Raw genomic sequence first — 18169 nt, forward strand, 5'->3', positions numbered from 1 at the left:
CCGACTAAAAAAAGAGAGAAAAGGACCCACCAAAGAAGCCGTGTCAGTTTAAAGTCAAAAGCGTATGAATGAGGTTGCATTGCAGAAGCAAAAACACCTGTTGACAATATAAAAAGGGTTGCTGAATTTTTAATTTAACATATACTTAATTAATTAATTAATATTTTATTTATTTCATTTTAATTTAAAATATTATAATATTATTATAAAGGGTTGTTGAATAATAGTGTTATTTAATGTTTGCAGTGTCAACAAAACTTTTTCCTATAAAAGGGACCCTGGCAGTGGTATAAGTTCAAATTTACGAACCTGAGTGGTGTTGCTTGGTAAGCACTACTTGTCGAAAAAGCAATGGCGAAGTTGTTAGCGTTAAGTTGCTGGCGAAACCTCTCACCGCGACCTCACTACCCTTCCATGCCTAAATACCCCAAGGGACACCCCGCCACCACCGTCGAGGAGCTCTCAGAGTCCACCGCTCTTTTCTCCGTCGTCGGAATGACTTGTGCCGCCTGCGCCGGATCCGTCGAGAAGGCCGTCAAACGCCTCCCCGGGATCCGCGAAGCGATCGTCGATGTCCTCAACAACCGCGCCCACGTCATCTTCTACCCCTCTTTCGTTAACGTGAGGCAAACAACACCCACACACACACTCTCTCTCCATCTTCCTTCTTCTCCTTCACTCTTCTCACTTTTTTTGTTCTTTCAGGAAGAGACCATTCGCGAGGCCATCGAAGACGCGGGTTTCGAAGCGCTATTACTCACAGACGGTACTCACGACAAATCCGTTAAAGTATGCCGCTTCCAAATCAAAGGCATGACCTGCACCTCCTGTTCCTCCACGATAGAATCCGCTTTACAAGGCCTTCACGGAGTCCTCGAAGCCCGCGTGGGCCTGGCCACCGAAGAGGCCCAAGTCCACTACAACCCAAATCTCCTCCTCACTCCAAACGACATTCTGCAAGCCATAGAAGATTCCGGATTCGAAGCTGTGCTCATTAGTTCAAGCGAAGACTTCACCGAGATAGACCTCCACGTGGAAGGCGCGGTAACCGACGACGCTTCAATGAAACTAATACTAGATTCTCTGCGGGCACTTCCAGGAGTCCTTGTGGTGGACCTAACGCCGGAATTCAGCAAAATAACGGTTTCTTACAAACCGGACGTCACAGGACCCAGAAATTTGATCAACGTGATTGAGCAAACAGGGAATGGGAATTTCAAGGCGAAGATTTATCCTACGGAACAAGGACAAAGAAACTCTCACAGACGCGAGGAAACGAGGCAGTATTATAAATCTTTCTTATGGAGCTTGGTGTTTACTATTCCTGTGTTTCTAACCTCCATGGTGTTTATGTATGTCCCTGGAATTAAGGACGTTTTTGATGCGAAGATAGTGAACATGCTTACCGTGGGGGAGGTTACACGGTGGGTGCTGTCCACGCCGGTTCAGTTCGTACTCGGCTGGCGGTTTTACTACGGTTCTTATAAATCGTTACGCCGTGGATCTGCGAACATGGATGTTCTCATTGCGTTGGGGACAAACGCGGCGTATTTTTACTCTGTTTACTCTGTTTTGAGAGCTGCTACTTCTCCGCATTTTGAGGGGAATGATTTCTTTGAGACTAGTGCGATGCTTATTTCGTTCATTCTGCTTGGGAAGTATCTCGAGATTCTGGCGAAGGGGAAGACGTCTGATGCGATTGCCAAGCTCATGAACTTGACACCCGACACGGCGGTTTTGCTGACTTTGGACTCTGATGGGAATGTTGTTGGGGAGGAGGAGATCGATAGCAGGTTGGTTCAGAAGAATGATGTGATTAAGGTTGTTCCTGGGGCGAAAGTGGCTTCCGATGGGGTTGTTGTGTGGGGGCAGAGTCACGTGAATGAGAGCATGATCACGGGGGAAGCGCGTCCCGTGGCGAAGAGGAAAAGGGACACTGTTATTGGAGGGACTGTGAATGAGAATGGAGTTTTGCATGTTAAGGCGACGAGGGTAGGATCGGAGAGTGCCCTTTCTCAAATTGTTCGCCTTGTGGAGTCAGCGCAGATGGCCAAAGCACCTGTGCAGAAGTTTGCTGATCGCATATCCAAATACTTTGTGCCTCTGGTAATTATTACTTTTTTTATGTAATGAAAATGAAGGAATTTGTTTGTTTTTATTGAATCATTGTTTGTGCTTCCGGAGGGTGAGGATCTAAAGGGATGGATGGGTGTTCCTATGCAGGTGATTGTGATCTCGTTCACGACTTGGCTTGCCTGGTTTTTGGCTGGAAGATATCATGTTTACCCAAAGTCTTGGATACCGTCTACAATGGACAGCTTTGAGCTTGCTTTGCAGTTTGGAATATCTGTCATGGTCATAGCCTGCCCTTGTGCTTTGGGTTTAGCGACGCCAACTGCGGTTATGGTTGGGACTGGAGTTGGTGCATCTCAGGGTGTGCTCATCAAAGGAGGGCAGGCATTAGAGAGTGCACATAAGGTCAGCATTTCAGATTTTATCTGTCCCTTGAATTCTGAATTTGCTTTGTCTATGCCGATCGGCTAAAAATTGAACGGTTAATAAAGTGGCAAGAAGAAAATAAACACAGGAAAAACCATTAATATCAAGTTGTGTTTGAGAGCCATTTCTGCAACCTAATCCAACATCAAATATTTTTAGCCTTTTAGGAAAGGAGTATCAGCTAATCTGTTCATTTCATATCATTTCTCAGTTTTTAAGATGAATTACTGTTATGTTGGGTGAAGGTAAATAGGTTTTTTTGGATATCAGTATCAAATATCAATCTGATTTTTCTTGTGCTTCATTCCTATCTCTCTACACTTTGTTGAAAGTTAAAATAAACAAACTGGTCATTGGTTGTATGCTGTGTCATCTGTAAAAGCTTTCATGATTTTGTCTGTAATTTACTTACACGTGAATATGTTTATGACTGTCTTCTAGGTAAACTGCATTGTTTTCGATAAGACGGGTACTCTCACTGTCGGGAAACCTGTGATAGTGAGAACAGAATTATTGACAAAAATGGTGCTCCGGGAATTCTACGAACTTGTTGCTGCAACTGAGGTAATCATCTCCCCCTATCTACTTCTCGAATGGTTAGCCTAGTGAATAGTTATGGTAAATAAGAGTTTGTTTTCTGATTATGATAGCTTCATTTTTTTAAGTTGCTTAAATGCTTTTAATTCATGGATTATAGATGCATATGCATGCCTTAAAAATTGTCCTTACTTTAACTTGCCTATCTCAGGTGAATAGTGAGCATCCATTGGCCAAGGCCGTTGTTGAGTTTGCCAAAAAATTTAGAGATGAAGAGAACCCTTCTTGGCCAGAAGCACGAGATTTTGTTTCCATTACAGGACATGGAGTAAAGGCCACTGTTCATAACAAAGAAATAATGGTGGGTAATAAGAGCTTGTTGGCTGACCATAACATTGCAATTCCTGTTGAAGCTGAAGATATGCTTGCTGAAGCCGAAAAGATGGCTCAAACAGGAATATTGGTATCTATAAATGGGAAAGTGGCAGGAGTTTTAGCCGTATCCGACCCACTGAAACCAGGTGCTCAAGAAGTCATCTCCATCCTCAAATCAATGAATATCAAGAGCATTATGGTGACTGGGGACAACTTCGGAACGGCCAGTTCTATTGCGAGGGAAGTAGGAATTGAGAATGTTATAGCTGAGGCTAAACCGGATCAAAAAGCAGAGAAAGTGAAAGGCTTGCAGGTACGAATGCATATTGATTACATATTTTCATCTTAATTTTAAGAAGCTAGTTATTCATCAATGAGATAATATTCTGAGCCTTGAAATTGAAAATGATACCACCTTATTTCCAACCATAACTAGATAACTATTTCTTCATTCATGGAAGGTAACTAGAAATACTCGTATATCTTTTGCTTATGTTCAGTAATCAGTACTAGTGTAGTTTTGTCTTTCTGACATTGCCTTTTCAAACTCCCTGGCTTGATTACTGGTTTTTATACCATAAACTTCAATAGTTGTGCCTGAATCTGGCTTCCACATTAGCTGTTGCAACATATTGAGTGACTTGTTTTTCTGTTTCAGGCTTCTGGTTACACTGTGGGTATGGTGGGGGATGGTATCAATGATTCGCCTGCACTTGTGGCAGCGGATGTGGGAATGGCAATAGGTGCTGGTACAGACATTGCTATTGAGGCTGCTGATATTGTCCTGATGAAGAGCAACTTGGAAGATGTGATAACTGCTATTGACCTTTCCAGAAAAACATTTTCCCGTATACGCCTGAATTACGTTTGGGCTTTGGGTTATAACTTACTTGGAATCCCAATTGCTGCTGGAGTTCTTTTCCCTTCAACAAGGTTCAGATTGCCACCCTGGATTGCTGGTGCTGCTATGGCTGCTTCCTCCGTCAGTGTTGTTTGCTGTTCTCTGTTGTTGAAATATTACAGGAGACCCAGGAAGCTAGAGAACCTTGAGATACGAGGCATAAGCATCGATTCATCCACTGATATGTGATGCATCACCATTTATGGTTTTGCTTTACCCATTTTTGTACGATCATTAGTGTAACTAACCCGTGCCTTTGCACAGGAAAGAAATGCATGTATTAATTATTTGAGTGATGATATTTTTATTTTTTACCCGCTTTACACAGAACAAAATATTAAACAAAATATTAATATTTGTAAAAATAAAAAATACAAAATTCTTAATAAAAATATAGACAAAATTTAAAATTTTAAAATTAAAAATAATTAAAATATTAATATTTAGTGGAGTGTAGGATGGAGCATGAGGTGTCAGAAAAATCATTTTCCTAATTATTTATGAACTATTATTAATATATTAATAAATAAAGAAGTAATTTTAATTTGAGTTAGGTGAATAGTTTGGACATTTTTTCTAAAAAATAAGCATAAAGTTTCTTATAAAAGTCGTCACATGTAAAAGTTTATGCTTTTAGTGAAATATTTTTTTTTTCTTCAAAAAATTGTGGAAGTGAGAACTGTTAAAACCTTTTGTTTGTGTTCTCTTGAAATGTATTCAATAAAAATTCTTTTTAAAGCTAGCTGAAGAATTTGGGTCCTTTTTTTCCAATAAACATTTAGGAAGTGTGCCTTAATATATTAATAAATAAATAAATTACAAAGTAAATATTAATATATAAAAAATAAAATCAATATATACAAATAAATAAATATATTAAAATTAATATAAATAATGTATCATAAATAAATAAATTTTTCAAGTATCATCTAACAATAAACAATTATGAAGAAAAAAATGATTCATTCTAAAAGGTCAATGACTCGAATTTCATTATTTGAGAGGTTAATCTTTGCTTCAATAATAATCTTATCATCTTTTTTTGAAGTCATTTAACATAAAAAAATTAAATAAAAAATTAAGCAAATATTAATATATAAGAAATAAATATTTAAATATCTGAATAAATCAAAAAAACTAAACATACTAAAATTAATATAAATAATGCATAAACATAAATAATACACGTAAATAAATAAATTGTTCAAGTATGAACAAACTGACACAAAATTTGAGAAAAATAAGTAACAATAAACAGTTATGTAAAAAAAAAGAGTCATCCTAAAAATCGAATAACTTGAATTTCATTATTTGGTATGTCACCTTTACATCAAAAACAATTTTATCATCTTTTTTAAGTCATTTAACATGCAAAAATTCTTCAATCCCTTACAAAGTTTGGTTGATTCATGTGACGCACTTTCTTTCATTTTTCGGTATAAAAATACAATTTATATAATTATATATATAAATGTCAATGAAAATAAGAAAATAATAAATAAATTACAAAGCTAATATTAATATATAAGAAATAAACATAAACATATATGAATAAATAAATAACTAAACATAATAAAATTAATATAAACAATGTATAAACATAAGTAATACAGGTAAATAAATAATTTGTTCAAGTATTAAGAAACTGACACAAATTATGAGGAAAGTTATTAACAAAAAACAGTTATGTAAAAAAAAAGGATTCATCCTAAAAGGCTAATAATAACTTTAATTTCATTATTTGGTAGGTTAACCTTTGTTTCAAAAACATTCTTATGATCTTCTTTGAAGTCATTTATAGAAATTATTCTATCCTAGTCGAAGTTTGTTGATTTATTTGACGTGTTTTTTTTCACTATCTTGTATAAAAATATAATTTATATAATTATATATATCAATGTAAATTTAAATAAAAAAATAAATAAATAAATACAAAGTAAATATTAATATATAAGAAATAAACATCAACATGTACGAATAAATAAAAAAACTAAACATATTAAAATTAATATAAACAATGCATAAAGATAAATAATGTTGGAGATTCCACATTGACTAGAGATTAGAGCATTTCATAATATATGAGTGAGTGCAAACCTCACCTTATAGGTCGGTTTTATGAGGTTGAACCTAGTAGGTGTTTGAACCCAGGAATCTTACTTTGAAGTTCTCCCAAGTGGCATCTTCTCCTCTGTCTTCCATCGTTTGTTTCATGCCTATCCACTAGAATTCAGCTTCTTCATCTGGATTTACCTTCCCATTCAACTTGGGTGGATTGTGTCTCAGAAGTAGGTGGTCTACGTGCCATCTTCTAAGCACATAAATAATTGGATTAGAAATTACTAAAAAAATTCCAACTACATCTTTAAGACAAATTAACTTCAAGGAATTAATCATACGAAACGGGTAAAAACCAATCAAAACTTATCTCTAAAAGGTACTTTAGCTACTTAGAATTAATATATAAAATAATCTTGATCAAGTCATGAGTGTGCACCCTCACCACTCTATAAAGATTCTTTTCATTCTTAATACTTTCATCTCTATTCATAACAATTAAATTTATTTGACTCGAACACAAAAAAGATTTCAAGAAAAACAACTTTGTCAAACATCTTATTAAAAACTTTTAACTAAGTCTTGAGGCTAGACTTAAACAAAAATCTACACGCAGGAGAAACATAATAAACCCACTACCCTCAGGTTATCCTAAGGATGAACCGCTCTGATACCATTAAATGTAACACCCATAAATTACATATAACTATTACAATAAAAGTTGTAGCAGTTTCTATACAAACTTGAAATTTTTCAAAACATTCCTAATACATGATTAGGACTTATGGAAACACAAATATTTACAATATACAGTTCAAAAGAACGTTCTAATGCCCTCCAGAACCTCCAACACATGTATGGTCATCTGCTCGTGTACGTAGTACAGTCATCACAGTTCAAACACAACAACAAAAGCAAGGGTAAGCTAATGAAAAGAAATGTCATATCTTATCTAATTTTTGCAAAAAGAACCAATCAAACAAATCATTTATAAACATTTATTTAAATCTTGTCATATAAAATTTCAATATCAATTTCATCATTCATATAAACCACACATGGATCTATTTTCAATCACAATCATTTGATTTCATTTCAATCCCACTTCATCTTCTGGAAGACTCATTAAGTATGCCCCTACCAGAGACTAACACCTGATCCAAAAATTACCAGTGAATCCAATAGAAAGGATTAGGGTAAGTTCAAACATCCAATACCGAGTGTCTACAGTGGGACCCGATGTGTATGAACTCCCTCTCAGCTTCTCACCACCTTATATCTTAGTCTACATGACTTAGATCATCAATAAAGCCAGAGGATCTCCGTTAAACATAGTTTTTCATACTTAATGTACCATCAAATAACAACTCATACATTATCTCAAATGTATGACATCAATTTCATACAATTTTCATCATACAATATCACTCAAAACGCAATCCACAATATTCAAAATCCTATTTAACAAAAACACTTAAATACTAAACCATCAAAATCTAATATTTTTACTAGTTTAAATAATATATAAACAAACAACACAATATATAAACACACAACATCCCTGCAAGAGAAATTGAATATTGGGACCACGTCCCCTCCGCATTCCGATCTTCTATCCTAGGGTGCTATTAAAAATTAAATTTAGCTTCCCTTACCTCAATTGCTTGCTTTCCAAGCAACTTCTAGAATTTTATTCCCCACAGTCTGGATAAGCTTCAAGATTTACGGGCCTAATGCAAGTTATCCAAACAGAACAAAAGAACAATATATAGTAGAATAAGTTGAGAAGTTTAATCCTAAGGAAAAATAGAGAACAAATGATCTTTAGAGAAAAAATGAACTTACTCTGTTTGAAATTCTGATCAGATAGAAATATTCCTTAACTCCTCAGCTACAACGTGGTATGATCAGATTCTAAAATAGATGAGGTATGGAGTGTGAAATTAAGAGAGAAGATAGAAGGGAGAGATGGAGGGAGAAAGAAGAAAGAAAAAGAATGGTGTGTGACAGAGGGCAAGGTTATGCTTCTTTATCCTCTCTTTTATACGCTATTACATTGGGCAGGTCCAATGAGCGTCTAATGTGAAAGCACAAATTACATTTTCATCTTTTTATTCCTATGTTCAATGTCTTCTTAAATCCGATGTGTGATATTTTTTGGCACCTCAATGTTCAGTGTGCATTATTCTCATTCTGATTATACAAACCTATTAATGCTTAATCCATTCATAATAAATATATCAATTCTTACTCCATTGATACTTATAGTTAAACTTCTTATTCAACAAATTTTCAAAAAAAATAATAACAATAATTTGTTTTACAATAATCATATATTTTTTAACATATGCAAACAATTATATAAGATAATATGACAAAATAATAGTCATAGTTAACAAATATCTAAATTTAGAAAATATTTAAAATTTAATTAGATTTATTTTAAATGCTCACTCTATATTTATAATTTTTCTTTCTTTTTTAATCACATTATAAGACCGATCAGAATTTATATATTTTTTTTCTTTTTCTAGGTGTCATATTATAGTTGGGTCTTTTTTGTCAAATTAAATATTGAAAGCTTCTCTATGAGTATTCATTTATTCTAGTTAAGATAATAGAAAAAGAATAGAACAAGTATATGTTACTGTAGGGTTCGTTGGTTTCTTTTAGTTAGTTCAGTGGTAGGAAAAGAATTCATTCAAAAAATTAAAATTATTTTTTGGTGTGGTACTATTTTTTTAATTAGAAGATATTTGAACTTTTATTTAATACCAATGAATTATTCTTCTATCGAATTAGTTCATATTGCAATAAAATGATACTTTGAATTAGGATTCTACTAAGCAACAAGTTGAAGTATTTATTTGGTGGAGACATCGACTTTACTCATTCTGAGTGTCCACGAGTATGATAACAGTTTTTGACCAATTATTTTTATCACTTTATTATTTTTATGAAAAATGGTCATTTTTTTGTGTTAAATTTAAAACATATATTTTCTCTAAAACGTTATTACAAGCAATTTTTCAGCTTAACTGAATTTTTTTAATCTTCAATAATTTTTTCACAATTTTTCATGTGTTCATTTAATTTTTAGAGTCTGACCTTCAATCATGTTAGCGTTTTCACTTTCAAACTATTTTCTCAGATATTATTAATATTACGAAATTTAGTTTGCTTATTGCATTATTTATTTGTTTTCTAAATTAAGGATTGCGACTTTCTCGATAGATATTCAAATTTGTAAAGTAAAATAATTATTTTGAATTTTATTTAGATAAATATTTACTTTTAAATAAATTTAATTTAGTTTAATTTAAATATATTAGAAATGAAACAAACACTTCACAATAAATAAATAAATAAATAGATAATGTAACAACATTTATAATTCCCGAAAGCAATAAATCGCTAGTCCCTTCAAAATAATAAACAAAAATAATTAAATCTCATTTATTTATAATGATATTTTAAACCTATATAAATTGATAAAATGCTTAGAAATATTTGTAAAAACATTTCTGTTTTTCTTATTATAATACCGATAAATAAATTAATCAAATAATATTAATAACAAGTAAAAAAATCTTAAAAAATATTTCCTTTTCATTTTCTTCAACCAAATAATTGATTTTTTTTATTATATTTCTTACCTATTTCTCTTTTTTCACTAATTTTTCTTTTCTCTTTAAGAAATAACTAGAGGAAACACAAACGCCGGTTGTACATGTGTATTCACATTTTTTTCTTTTACTCAATTCTTACAATCATAGGATGAGTCAAATTTGTAGAGCAAAAAATGAAGTGCAAAGAGTAATTGAAAATGAAAGTTATTTTATTTTATAGGTGAGATTTGGTATGAAAATATGTGAGAGTATGTTCTCTCTTCCTTTCTGTTGTTGTCTTACAATAAGAAATTAAGGAAATAGTGAGAAAGTCATATAAAAACTGCACATTAATTTTAATTTAAAAATTAAAAAATAATTTTATTTTTTAACTCATTCATATATAATAACAAAATATTAAAACAGTTATAATAAAAAATCCTTTTGTATATAACACAAGTAATTACAGATAATATAAATTGATATACTTACTTTAATTTGTTCCAATACACCTTGCAACTGAAAGGATATCATAAATTAGGTGCATATGCTTGAAGGATCAAATGTCAATTTCGTGTTCTTTCGCATTTCATATTGAATGTTCCACCAACTAACGAATTTCAAACTACGTGTCGCTATTCTAAAATTAAAAAATTACTAAAAATGATGTCATTTTTAATAGTTATAATCAACTGATAAGTTGGACACTTAAAAATGATAAAAAAAAGAAAACTCAATCTATCTCTCATCATAAAATATTTCTAACCAAATATTTTTAATTTTTTGGCGTGTATATTAAAACAAAACATATACCTGTACTAGGTTAGGTTCTATTCTATTCCACGTAGAATGGGAACAAGTTCTCAAACTCTGATGCAAAAGCTGCCAAAAATAATATTAACAACTGAGGTAATATGATGCTTATAAAAAAATAAGTTTAATTTAATTTTATAAAATTGAATATAAATTTTATATTTTGTTGATTTTAGAAGATTGATTTAGATTTAAAGTTATTTTTTAATATTGTTTGGAGAATGAATTGTTTTTTATCAAAACCAAACTTTGTTAGTTCGGTTTTTGTTGATAATACATAAAAGTGTTATTGTGTTTAATATTTGTAAAAAGTATTCTTCAAATTAATCTTGATGCTTGTTGTAAGAGATATAAATTTGCTGTAGTATTACGCAAAAAACGTGAAATCTTAAGGATATGAACAATTTAAAGTCCCTATGTTGATTTTTGTTTGATTCAAATCTAACGAATATGTTCAAATCTTGATTATACATGGGAAATGATTTTATGGCATGGAATATTTTTTTTAAAGTTATGGATAACATTTTTTTTTTCGTCATTTATGATTATTAATTTATCAATGTAGATTCTATTCTATTATGGGAACATTAATTTGTGTGTGATAATAAGCTAGATGTATTATAATTATTAGAATTTGTTAAGTTTAATTTAAGGGGAAAAAGTTGGATTCCGTTTAGAAAAAAAAATTGGTTTTAAATTCCAGAATTCAGTTAATTAAACTTATAAATAGTTACAAATGCTCATTAGTTCAAATCAATTCCAACAAGTTTTTTTTTTTTCAGTTTTTATAGTTCAGGACATTTAAGCTATTGTGGTTTCCAACAATGCAAGAGTAGTAAACGAGGGAATAAAAACTAAGCAAGTGAAAGATAAAGGGAATACTAATTAGGTATAATATTATGGAAAAGATTTTTATATACTATAAATTAATCTTATTTATATATATCAGTAGTTCAATAATAAGTAACCTAATAGGTCAAATAACTTAAATTATTATTATATTATATTAAGAAGTGAAGTTTAAATTTAGCTCAATTTTAATGTATTTTGCAATCATTTATATGAATTGGTATTATATACCATGTGAGATCTCCAACATTATAAAAAAATTATTATATAATTTAATCATTCATAAATTAAATAATATTAATTTGTATTATTTCATTTTTCATAATAATTAAATGTTTTCAATAAAATATTTGTGGAGACTCAGTACAAACTTTCAATTCATTGATTAAATATATGGTGAGGGTGTAATTGAAAAAAAAAAACACTCTTTTGCTTGTATGTTTTTAAGAAAAAAATGTCTTTGGCTAAAGAAATAGATTTTACGAATTTATAATATTTATTTTAAACAAAAAATATATAAGTATCATTTAAAATTATAAATGTTACGCGCCTACGTCACTCCGACGCTTAAGTCAGTATAGGGGCTAGGAAACACCAAAACTGTGTAACTGTCACTGTATGTGTTTAAGCGGCGCAAATGAATAACGTACCTTGCCAAGTGTGTTACCTTACTATTTATAGACTGAAACTAGAGTTTCCTCTTTACCCGAAATGAGCTTTCTGATGGGGCAGACCCAACATTGTTGTTACCCTACTCTTAGGATAACCTAGCGCGTGGGGTCCCTAACTGGAGTGCAACCTCTAGCGGGTGACCACTTGTGTGTCTCCTCGTGCACCTGATCTCTAGGGTCACCAGCCTCTGGGAGTGCCCTAGCTGTTCACGTGCCATGCATGCAACTCGTCCCTGGAACACAACCTTCACAGGTCATATCTTTCCAGTGGCTCTATACTTGTGTTACGCCTAAATACGTCATCCACTCTACGCGCATGGACCGTGACCTAGGCTTCTCCCTTACTGATAACAGGTGTGTGGTGTGGGATCCACCTCTCGTGGCCCAACTCTACTGTTTGGGTCCCGATGTCCGACCTCCCCACACTGTCTAGTGGCACGTCGGTACATCCTGATGACCGATGTCTGACCACTCTTTGGTTCCTTGGCGCACGTACTTTGCGAGATACTGGCCCACGCCGTTCGTGGGACCCCGCTTACGTGGCACCAAGATTACCAATGGTCAACAACGTTCAAGAACTGGTCGGTACAATTACTTTTTCTGATAAAAAATGGTAAGATGAAGAGATGTTTCTTATTCTCTTATGTGTATATTACATCACTTCATGTATAGGAAATATATAGGGAGTTTCTCTCCCCAAATTACAATATAATTAGGTAGATACTAATCATGAGCTTCTATAATTATTAAATTAATTGCATATAATTGGGTACAATATCGTCAAATATTGCATACAATAATTGCATATAATTTGATAATTATTATTTCCTTAATACTCCCCTCAAGTTGGTAGGTGAAGATCAAGAACCCTCATGTCGTAGCGTCAAATTCCTTGCCCAATGCCTTCGTAAAAATATCTGCGAGCTGATACTGTGTCGGTACATATGAAGGACTGATTATCCCAGCTTGTAATTTTTCTCGCACAATGTGGCAGTCTATCTCAATGTGTTTTGTGCGTTTATGAAATACTGGGTTTGCTGCTATATGTAATGTTGAGCTGACAAGTTACATGGCACCTTTAAATCCTGCAATAGATATCGCAACCAAACTATCTCCAAACAAGTATTGGCCATTGCGCGGTATTCTGCTTCCGCTGATGATCTTGATACGTTTGTCTGTTTTTTTGACTTCCATGAGATAATAGAGGAACCAAGAAAAATGCAATACCCAGATACTGATATCCGAGTTGTCTGACAACCTCCCCAGTCTGAGTCGCAATAAGCTGTCAATTGTTTTCGGATGGCAATAGCAATCCTTGTCCTGGTGATCCTTTGATGTACTTTAGGACTCGAATTGCGGCATACTGAGGTTTTCGTGGATCTTGTATATATTGACTTAGGGTCCGAACCGAAAATGCTATGTCAGGCCGAGTAATATCAGTCGTTCCACGAATCGCCTGTATTTGACTGGATACTTTAATAACTCTCCATCGTCTGGTGTGAGTTTTAGGTATTGTTCCATTGGAAATTTGTCTGGACGAGCACCTGTGAGTCCCGTATCCTGCAAAATATCAAGCGCATATTTTCTTTGGGACATGTAAATACCAGCTTTGGAACGGGAAAATTCAATCTCTAGAAAATATTTTAGGTCTCCAAGATCTTTAATGCGAAATTGTTGTAATAAACAATCTTTAACACGCTTAATTTTTGTCAAATCATTTCCTGTCAAAAGAATATCATCCACATAAATCAAAAGGGCAGTAAATGATGAATTATTCTGTCTTGTGAATAGAGAGTAATCTGTCTTGGACTGTTGAAATCCTACAGATTTAATCACATGAGAAAATGTTGAAAACCATGTTCGAGATGCTTGTTTGAGACCATAAAGGGATTTGTTGAGTCGACATACAATGTTCTCCCCTGTCGATGATGCCCGGGTGGCAAGTCCATGTAAATAATTTCTTGCAATGTGCCATGTAAGAAGGCATTTTGCACATCTAGCTGGTGAGTAAACCAATTTCTGGCTACTGCAATGGTGAGGAGACACCTCAAAGTTGTTAATTTTGTTGTTGGTGAAAAAGTTTCAGAATAGTCGACACCTTCAATCTGAGTGTACCCCTTTGCGACAAGGCGCGCCTTATATCTGTCGACGCTACCATCTGAGTTGTACTTTATTTTATAGACCCATTTGCATCTGATGGGTTTCTGCCCAGCGGGTAACGGTGTCAAGGTTCACATTTGATTTAGCTGCAAGGCGGAAAGCTCTTCGTCCATTGCTTTTTGCCAATTTGGATCAAGGATAGCTTGAGCATAAGTGTGAGGTTCTTTGGTGGTTGTGATGTTAGCAAGATATGCACTATGTGTAGAAGAAAATCGTGAATTAGAAAGAAAATGATGCATAGGATACCTGGTTCCATTCGGTCGGTCTTGGGCAGTGGTCGAATGATTGGCTTGGGATCCCGTTACGTAGTCTTGAAGCCAGGAAGATTGGGTTGATGTGCGACTGGATAGTCGAACAGTTGGAGAAGGTTTGGTAATGGGTGCTAAACTTCTTGGCATGGGAGAAGAAGGTTGGTCTACTGGAGGTTCAGGTGTATTATGACGAGTAGGAGAAGAAGGTTGGTTTGATGGAGGTTCAGGTGCATTGTGACGAGTAGGAGAAGAAGGTTGGTTTGATGGAGGTTCAGGTGCATTGTGATGAGTAAGAGAAGAAGGTTGGTCAAGTGAATGTTGGACAGGAATGGGTAAGTCAATGTCAATAGTGGGCAAAATACCTTGTAATGGAGGTGAGGATTGTGTCTGTGACTGTTGACAGAATGGGAAAACACTTTCATGGAAGATGACATCTCGACTTGTAAAAAAAGTGTCTGCATCTATATCAAATAATTTGTATGTTTTTTTATTGTGAGGATAACCAATGAAGATGCATTGTCGGGCGCGCGGATCAAATTTTTGCTTAGGTGAAACAAAGTTGCGTAACAGAGGCAGCCAAAAGTTTGTATATAGTAGCTCAAAAGGTGATTTATTTTTTAGTAAAGGTGATGGCAAGCGATTAATGATATATGTGGCGGTTAAAACGCATTCTCCCCAAAATTCTAATGGTAAATTGGATTGAAATAGGAGGGCTCGTGCTCTGTTTAAAACATGTTTATTGTCTATGTTTGCGTTCTACTACTCCATTTTGTTGAGGAGTGTAGACGCAAGTGCGTTGACATTCAATACTTTTTTGATAAAAAAAATCATACATTGAAATAAATTCCAGTCCGTTGTCAACGCAGATGGTTTTAATAGATGCTTGAAATTGATTTTGTGCAAATGTAATGAATGACTCTAAGAGATGTTGGGTTTCAGATTTGTGATTCATAAGAAATAGCCAAGTACATCTAGTATAGTCATCGACTATAGTGAGAAAAAAACGTTTTCCAAAATGAGTTGGGGTTTTATGAGGACCCCAAATGTCACAATGCAATAGATTAAATGGAGAATGAGATTTTAGTGTGCTTAAAGGAAAGGGTAGCCTTGTCTGTTTAGCTTTGGGACAAATACTACAATGATTATGAATGGGGATGAGATTTTTACTGATAGGGATAGGTAGTAAGGAAGATACAAGTTGTAGACACGCTGGAGAAGGATGTCCAAGGCGTTTGTGCCATAAATGAGGATCGGTTAATATTTGAGATGTGTGGGCTTGGTTTGGAAGAGGGGACATGTAGTATAAGCTGCGTGTTGTTTACCAAGCCAATCATCCTCTCCATAGCCAATTCATGTAAAACGCAACCATGTGGAGTAAAAACGACACAACAATTTAGTGAACTGGTTATCTTACTAATGGACATGAGATTTAAATTAAAAGAAGGAACACAAAGAACATCTTTGAGAGTGATTTTGTCATTGAATTTAAGTGTGCCTGTAGATGAGATGGGCGCAGTTGAGACTGTGGGCAGATTAACATTTAAAATAAATGATGATGAAGTGTGTGTGAAAAATTGTGAATCAGATGCAATGTGATCGGTTGCTCCGCTATCCAAAATCCATGGTTTCGTAAAAGCAGAATTAGAAGAGGAGTTATGGGCAAGCAGACCTGCAGAGCTAACAACGTGTTACTTCTACCGTTATTGTTGAGCGAGTAAATAGCCCTTGCCAATTGCTGAATTTGCTCGGCACTCGTTACTGGTGCCTTCTTTGTCAGACATTATTTTTTATTTAGGGGATAAAAATTGGGAGGTTGTCAGGGCACCAAGATCGGTGCTATGATACCATATAAGAAAATGATAAAAAATGGTAAGAAGAAGAGATGTTTCTTATTCTTTTCTTATGTGTATATTACATCACATCACTTCATGTATAAGAAATATACAAGGAGTTTCTCTCTCAAAAAATTACAATCTAATTAGGTAGGATATTAAATTAATTACATATAATTGAGTACAATATCGTTAAATATTGCATACAATAATTACATATAATTTGATAATTATTATTTCCTTAATAAACAACTTTCAAGAACAGGTCGTACAATTACTTTTTCTGAAAATTTAAAATTACATTACATTACATCATTTACATAAGTCTAAACAAACGATTCCTCGTTGAAAGCCATAGCACTACAATCTTTCATGTTAGACCTAAAACGCTTGCTTTTGCGAACAACCTATGTATGTAGTATACGTTTAAAATAATTCTATTTTTTTAACAGGTTAACTTAAAGAACTAAAGAGTATACACTCAAAATTCTTACTTTAAAAAAGGTAACTTGTTTGTTATTTAACAATCGTGGCTTAAATTCAACGGTTTTTTCAATCAAAATCGACTGTTACTTGTTCAGATAATTTTCTGACCTTATTTCATTTTTTAAATCAAATATTTAAACATTAAATTATTTTTATTAATTTAGGGACATTAGAAGAATTTATGAGAAGCTTATTTAAAATTATAAAAATATTTATCATTGTGGACATTTTTTTTTTCTAACAAGCTTCTTAAAGTAGCTCATCCAAATACTTTTTATTAATTCACAAAAAATATTGCTAATTCATTATGATTATTTGATTAAGTTATTTATCAAAATGCACCCTTTTAATAAGTCAGGAAAAACATTATAATAAAGTGAAGAATTATTTCACATTTCATTCAATTATTTACTTATCAAGTTGTTGACACGAAGTATTATTTTCTGCAATCATTATTTTCAGTTGAATAACCTCTTACAACCATCACTAGAAAATTTCCTCCTAACATCACTTTGCTTATTTGATTGTAAATAAGGGATGGAAGTTGTTGTGAGGTTAATAAAATATTTTTTATATTAATTAAAAGAAATGAATGCTCATTAAGATGTTTTTTGAATTAAAATTCCAATATGTACCATACGAAGTGACCACACTTTAAAATAAAGTGTTTTTAAAGTAATACATGAACTAAAATGGGAATTATATTGTTGATTAATTCAAGTTGAGAATTGATCCATTATAGTGATGAATGCTACGAAAGTAAATGACTAACAAGCGTGTATTCTTTTAATTGTTGAAAATTTGAAAGTAATTATCAAGAAATGTAGTATTATAGAACTAGTTCAACTCTAAAAATAAATCGATGTGCGTAATTAATGGTATAGAGATTTTCGAATTATGGAGATAAAAAATATTATTTATTATTAAATCAGGCCAATAAGAAGGTTAGATATAGAAAATTTATATATATTAAATGATATATAAAGAAAAAAAAAATAATTACACATTAGATTAAGAACACTTGTTTGTTTTGACCTTTTGACCGCATTGAATATTTTGAATTTAAGATCGTCTGCGATTTTGTTTGGAACAAAATTTATTTTGGTGTAATTTCTTTTTGTAATATTAA

At 33.1% G+C, this 18169-nt stretch overlaps 1 protein-coding gene across 1 annotated transcript; it reads left to right on the top strand.

Annotated features, from left to right (window-relative positions):
- The first annotated feature begins 240 nt into the window (after positions 1 to 240).
- LOC137811412 (putative copper-transporting ATPase HMA5) lies at positions 241 to 4626 on the top strand. Its single transcript, XM_068613149.2, has 6 exons — positions 241 to 621; positions 706 to 2106; positions 2224 to 2478; positions 2941 to 3063; positions 3248 to 3724; positions 4070 to 4626. The coding sequence occupies exons 1-6, from the start codon at positions 352 to 354 to the stop codon at positions 4499 to 4501; spliced, it is 2958 nt and encodes a 985-aa protein (XP_068469250.1). The 5' UTR covers positions 241 to 351; the 3' UTR covers positions 4502 to 4626.
- Positions 4627 to 18169: the final 13543 nt, after the last annotated feature.

This window comes from Phaseolus vulgaris, chromosome 2 (assembly GCF_051622355.1).
Source record: "Phaseolus vulgaris cultivar YP4 chromosome 2, ASM5162235v1, whole genome shotgun sequence".
NCBI classification, from domain to species: domain Eukaryota; kingdom Viridiplantae; phylum Streptophyta; class Magnoliopsida; order Fabales; family Fabaceae; genus Phaseolus; species Phaseolus vulgaris.